This window comes from Arachis ipaensis, chromosome B3 (assembly GCF_059453495.1).
Source record: "Arachis ipaensis isolate K30076 ecotype BB chromosome B3, ASM5945349v1, whole genome shotgun sequence".
In the NCBI taxonomy this organism is placed as follows: Eukaryota; Viridiplantae; Streptophyta; class Magnoliopsida; order Fabales; family Fabaceae; genus Arachis; species Arachis ipaensis.
Window position 1 is genome coordinate 31876437 of NC_142438.1, and position 6860 is coordinate 31883296.

General features: G+C 39.3%; 2 protein-coding genes across 2 annotated transcripts; both read left to right on the plus strand.

Moving 5' to 3' along the window:
• The first annotated feature begins 587 nt into the window (after nt 1–587).
• On the plus strand, nt 588–1280 carry LOC148570218 (uncharacterized). The gene has a single exon (XM_088506909.1). The coding sequence runs from the start codon at nt 588–590 to the stop codon at nt 1278–1280; it is 693 nt and encodes a 230-aa protein (XP_088363035.1).
• Nucleotides 1281–1298: 18 nt separating this feature from the next.
• Nucleotides 1299–6399, plus strand: LOC148570219 (uncharacterized). The gene is made up of 3 exons (XM_088506910.1): nt 1299–2268; nt 3375–4130; nt 6197–6399. The coding sequence occupies exons 1-3, from the start codon at nt 1299–1301 to the stop codon at nt 6397–6399; spliced, it is 1929 nt and encodes a 642-aa protein (XP_088363036.1).
• Nucleotides 6400–6860: the final 461 nt, after the last annotated feature.

Below are 6860 nucleotides of genomic sequence, written 5' to 3' on the forward strand. Positions count from 1 at the left end.
TCTTTAGATCTGATCTGATGATTATTCTCTCATGGAATTGTAGAGGGGCAGCGAGTCAGTCCTTCACTCGCACCCTTAAGGAATATCTGAGAATGCATAAACCTGATTTGGTAATCCTACAGGAAACGAGGTGTAGCGGAGAAACTGCACGCCGCACTATTGATAGAAGTGGGTTTGCTTTTAGTCATGTGCAGGATGCCAACGGTTTTAGTGGAGGAATTTGAATTCTTTGGAATGACCCAAATATCTCTGTTAAAGTGGTTAGATCTTGTGTGCAATTCATACATATGGAGGTAACTCATGAAAACAACCATAGCTGGATGCTAATGGAAATCTATGCGAGCCCACAAGAAAGAACTAGAAGGAGTTTATGGTCAGAGTTGAGAACTATAGCAACAAGTATATCCAAAGCTTGGCTCCTTGTAGGGGATTTCAATGAAATTATGTGTGCCTCATAAAAGAAGGGTGGGGGACGAACAGACTTACATGCTTGCGCAAAATTTAAAAAATGGATAGATGATTGCTGTTTGATAGATTTAGGATACATTGGGTCCAAATTTACTTTGAAGGGCTCTGTACGGGAAGGGATGGAACGTGTTTTCAAAAGGTTAGATAGGGCGCTGTGTAATGCTGACTGGAGAACTAAGTTTGCGGAGGCAAAAGTTGATGTGTTAACCCGAATGCGCTCGGATCACCATCCCCTCTTTGTCACTCTAAATCCTCAGTTAGCCAGTAGGTATGAAAGACCCTTCCGATATGAAGCGATGTGGATTACACACCCTGAGTACAAAGAAACTGTCAGACAGAACTGGAATTACGAGGAGAGTCTGGACAATAGTCTCATAGCCCTATCTAGCAATCTCTCTAGGTGGAACAAGGAAGTTTTTGGCCATGTTGGAAGGATGAAGAGAAGACTTATTAATCGAATTGGAGGCATACATAGGGCTCAGGCAAATGGTAAGAACCCTTTTCTTGAAAGGTTAGAATTTCAACTTCATAAAGAGCTGGCAGATATCCTTGATAGAGAAGAAATTTTGTGGCTGCAAAAGTCCCGGGAGAAGTGGATTATTGATGGAGACCGTAATACCCGCTACTATCATACAAGAACCATTATTCGTAGGAGGAAGAACAAGATCCTTAAGTTGTGGAATAATGAAGGGACTTGGGTGGAAGACCAAGAGGAGTTGGCAAACCTAGCCATTAATTTTTTCACACGCTTGTACCAAGAACAAGGTGATACAATACAACTCCAATCATCCAAATCCTATCCAAAGATTTAAGAGGATGTAAAATGGAATATGGATGTGATACCCATTGGGGAAGAGATTAAAGATGCTTTTTTCAGGATTGGGTCCCTCAAAGCACCCGGGTTGGATGGCTTCCCAGCCATTTTCTACAAAGAAAATTGGGATGTAATAGGGGAGAGCATCATTAGTCATGTTAAGAGCTGCTGGGAAGAGCCAAGTAATATTAAAAATCACAATAAAACCTTAATCACCCTTATTCCGAAGGTTACAAGGCCAGAATTCATCACTCAATTTCGCCCAATTGCATTATGCAATGTTAGCTATAAAGGCTTGTCCAAGATTTTGGTGAATAGACTTAAACCTGCCTTAATTGATAGAATCGCTCCCCATCAGTCAAGTTTTGTTCCAGGACGAAAGATACAAGATAACATTTTAATTGCTAAAGAATTATCTCATGTGTTGAGGAGGATGAAAGGGCGAAAGGGTTATATGGAAATTAAAGTGGATTTTGAGAAGGCGTATGATAGACTTAATTGGTCTTTTCTCAGTTCTTGCCTGGTGGAGTTTGGGGTCCCTGAGAAACTAGTTAGTATTATTATGATGAGGGTGACTTCTGTTACCTACAATGTGCTTTGGAACAGTGGAAAGACAAAGGAGTTCAATCCTGAGAGAGGAATCAGGCAAGGTGACCCAATCTCCTCGTATCTCTTCGGAATAGCGATGGATAAGCTTTCACAGATCATTGAGGAAAGTGTGGAGGCTAATGTTTGGAAACCAATGCGAGTTGGAAGGTTTGGGCCGACAATCTCTCATCTTCTATTCGCAGACGACTTACTCATCTTTATGGAGGCTGATTTTGATCAATTGAATAATGCTATCTCTATCTTGAATGCCTTCTGTTTAGCTTCGGGACTTAAAATAAGCAATGCCAAAACTTCCCTGATTTGCTCAAAGAATGTTCCACAACAAGATAGGAGAAGGTTTGTGGAGATGAGTCATTTCCAAGAACAACCTTGTCTAGGTAAGTATCTTGGTGCTCTTATATCCAATCACAGATCAGGAAAAGATAAATTTAAGCATGTCCTACAAAGAGTCAATGACAAATTAAAAGGCTGGAAGGCTAAATGCTTAACTCTTGCTGGTAGAATTACCCTGGCCAAGAGTGTTATTACACCTATGGCCAATTATGAAATGCAACACTCCAGAATTCCGATAGGGATTTGTAATTTAATAGAAAAAAGAAAAGACAGTTCATTTGGGGCGACATGCAGAATCAGAAAAAAATCCACCATGTAAGCTGGAACACCTTCTGCCTCCCAAAAAGACAAGGAGGTCTTGGATTCTGAAAGCTAGTTGCTATGAACGATGCTTTCCTGCTGAAGCTGATATGGAGGATCTATACAGAACCACAAGCTTTATGGGTGCAAGTCCTAACTAGCATTAACAAAGGCAATGAATTTAATTTGGGAAGGTGTGATTACAAGCAAAAAAGCTCTCCTATTTGGAAGGAGCTCTCCAAGCTTTGGCCAAATATGAAGGACTGTTGTTCTTGGATTTTAGGTGATGGTAAAAGTGCTCGATTTTGGCATGACAACTAGCACAACGATTTAAAGAGCCTTCATGATGTGCTAACAAGACCAATCCCTGAGGAATTAGAGTACAAAGCGGTCAGTGCGTATGTAACTGAATCTGGTGAGTGGAACCTTCAAGCTATGCAACCATACTTAGCAGATACAATGTTAAATAATATTCAGAATATCCCTCTCCCCTCCCCCCAACCAAACAATGAAGAGGGTGTGCTTAGTTGGAAACACTCTGCTGATGGTATATTTACAGTAGCCTTGGCTTATAAGCACCTAACTCGAGAAAGTAGGGAAACCACGGAGAATTGGAAGGAAATATGGAAATGGAGGGGTCCAGAAAGAACTAAAGTCTTCTTATGGCAGGTTGCTCATGATAGAATATTCACGGCCAAGAGAAGAGCTAGGCTGATGGGAACTCCTCCATACTGTCACAGATGTCCTAATCAAGAAGAATCCACCTTACATGTGCTGAGGGACTGCCCGTGTGCAGCTCTTGTATGAAATAAGTTAGTACAATCGAGTATTCTTGCTACCTTCTTTACAGCTGATTTTAAGAGCCGGCTAAACTTGAATCTCACAAATGCCATAGGTCATGGTAGTTCGACTGCTTGGACTGATATTTTCATGACGACTTGCTGGTGGCTTTGGAAATGGAGAAACAAAGAAATACATGAACCTGCCTTCAGTAGACCTACAAATGATAGATGCATTCTGATTATTATGGAGAGTACAAGGAGGATAGAGGAGGCCTTTAAAAAGAGCAAACTTATAGAAGTGAAGCGAGATCCAGTCATCTCAACTATAGCGTGGGTTCCCCCCCACCCGGGATTGGTGAAACTAAATATTGATGGCTCAGTTCGAGAAATTAGCAGGCAAGCAAGTTGTGGTGGGCTAATCAGAACTAGTGAGGGAGAATGGGTCGGAGGCTTCAGGGCGAACCTAGACTATTGCCAAGCCACCCAAGCAGAGCTATGGGGAGTTCATTATGGTTTACAGACAGCATGGAGTCTAGGGATGAGAAGAGTTATAGTAGAGTTAGATTCTCTAAATGCAATCATGTATATTAAGAGAAACCCCAGTGACAGCCATGGCCATAGCCATATAATCCAAAAGATAGCAGAGTGGATGAAGCGACCTTGGGAGATTATATTTAGACATGTTTATAGGGAGGCAAATCGGTGTGCAGACTGGTTAGCTAGAAGTATTCAGAGTCAATTACCAGGTTACAGTTTTATAGACTTGTCTCCTTCAGATCTTCAGAGCTTGCTTATTGATGACTTAACCGGAGTCTCTATCTCTCGTATTATTTTTGTGCAGTCTTTTTGTTTTTGGGCTAGTGCCCCATATTATTACCAAAAAAAAAAAAGAATGACCAAATCAAGCAAAATAAAAATAAATTTTAACAGAATGAATTGCATTACAAATTCAACATTTTTATTCATCATAGAACACTTCTAAAATGACAAGTAGATAAACTTCTGGAAAAAGAAAAAAAATGAGTATGATAATATATATATATATATATAATAAGTGCTACACATACAAGTCATTTTGGTTTACAAGTCATACAAGTTGGGCCAAACCCAACAAAAAGAATGCTCACCCATACGAGCGTGTCAACACGCGCGCTACTCAATGGTTTCCATAGCGCGCTTTGCGTTACTCCTCCTCCTCTTCCTTCTTCTTCTTCTTTTCCTTCTTCTTTGCGTTTCTCCTCCTTTTTCTTCACGTGTTTCATATTCATCGTCGTTTTTTTACTATTGTTGTTGTTGTTGCATTTTTTTCCCTCCTTCTCTTTCTATTGATTTTGCAATATTATGTATTTTTTTCTTTTTTGTTTGATTTTTTCCTCTCAAGAAGAATTATCATAATATGAAATAAAAAGATGAAGAAGAAGAAGAAGCAGCAGAAGATGAGAAAGAGGAAGAGTTTTGAATTATGTAAAACTTATCAGAATAAAAATACACCCAAATATCTTCGTGTTGCACTCAAATATCTTCGTGTTACACTCAAATTTACTGCAAATACAGAAAAATATTTCCTCTAATGCTGCATTTTTTTCTTCTTTTTTTTCTTATTTCTTTCTTTTAGTTAAATGAATGTAAGTTCATCCTCTTCCAAGTAATTTTGCAGCATTATGCGTTTCTTCTTCTTCTTTATTTGATTTTTTTATTTTTAGTCTTATTAAGAGAGTAAAACAAGATGAAACTTGAGAAGGTAAAACAAAAAAGAAAAGATGAATAAGAAAAAAAGAAGAAGAAGATTGTGATGATGATGAAAAAAAAGAAGAAGCAGCAGAAGGTGAGGAGGAGGAAGAGGAAGAGTTTTGAATTATGCAGAACTTATCAGAATAAAAATACACCCAAATATCTTCGTTTTACACCCAAATTTGCTGCAAATATAGAAAAATGTTTCTTCTAATGCTGCATTTTTTCTTTTTTTTCTTTCTTTCTTTTAGTTAAATGAATGTAAGTTCATCATCTTTCAAGTAATTTTGTAGCATTATGTGTTTCATCTTCTTCTCTGTTTGATTTTTTTGTTTTTATTCTTGTTAAGAGAGTAAAACAAGAAAAAACTTGAGAAGGTAAAACAAAAAAGAAAAGATGAATAAGAAAAAAAGTAGCAGAAGATGAGAAAGGAGGAGGAGGAAGAGTTTTGAATATGCAGAACTTATCAGAATAAAAATACACCCAAATTTGCTGCAAATACAGAAAAATGTTTTCTCTAATGCTACATTTTTTTCTTCTGAATTGAACCACACCTCAGCCACTTGATTGGATTCAAAACAATAATCAATTTCGTTCTGGTTTAATTGACAATCTGAACCTGAATTATTCATTATCTTCAACAACGAGATAATTGATGATGAAGGATAAAGAGAAAAGGAAAGGAGGAGAAGAAATTCAAATGAAAAAAGAAGGGATAAGTATTGCTTTGGTCTCTAACGTTGAGGGTCAGAATCGAAACCGTCCCTGGTGTAATTTTTGATTTAAAAGCGTCCTTAATGTTGCATTTTATTTTAAAATCGTCCTTTCTAATAATTTTTTTCTAAATGACAAAAATACCCTTTTTTCTTCTTTTTCTTCCAGGAGAAGAAATTTTCTTGTTCTTCTTCTTCCAGAAGAACAAATTCTTCTTCCATTAACAAATTAAAAAATACAGATTCAATCGAAAAAAAATACACACAACTCGAAATCAGAAATTCAAGAAATCCAAAAACAAATCAACAATAAATCCAAAATAATAAAAAAAAAGCAACAGCACAACAATGATGAACCAATCCATTATTCAAATCCAGATTCAACAAATCAACACACAACAATGATAAAATCAGAAAATAACAAATTAAAATCATAATAAAAGCAGAAACAGAAGCAGACCCAGAAGATGTAAAAGCAGAAGCACTCATGCAGAAGCAGAAGGTAGAAGACAAAGCAGAAGATGCAGAAGCAGAAGTACTCAAGCAGACCCAGAAGAATCAGAAGACAAAGCAAAAACAGAGATTGAAGCAAGAAGCAGAAGCGGCGAGGTGGCGAGGAGCAGCGCCAGCGGGGTCCCCCTCCCGATGACGATGTGACAGCGGCGGCGAACCCTCAGTCACAGAAGAAGAAGCAGAAGCTCAGGCAAAAGCAGAAGTTCAAGCAAAAGCAGAAGAAGAAGAGGCAGAAGAAGAATCAGAGAGGCAGTCACAGAAGAACAAGCAGCGCCGGCGGGATCCCTCCTCCCGATGACGACGCGACGGCGGCGGCCAACCCTCTGTCACAGAAGAGCAGAAGTTCGAGCAGAAGCAGATCCTTCCTCTTCTCTTCTCTCCTGTCGCAGCGCAGCCCCTCTCCTTTCTTCTTTCTTTCGGCGACGGCGACGGCAGCTCCAAGCTTCGCCGGCGCCGTCCCCCTTCCCCTTCCCCCTCTTCCTTTCCCCTTTCCCCTCTCTCTCTCCCTCTCCTCCCCCCTTCGTGTTTCCTTTCCCCCCCCCCCCCAAAACGGGTTTCCAATTCCCTTCCCCCCCACCCCAAAACGCCTTCTTTTCT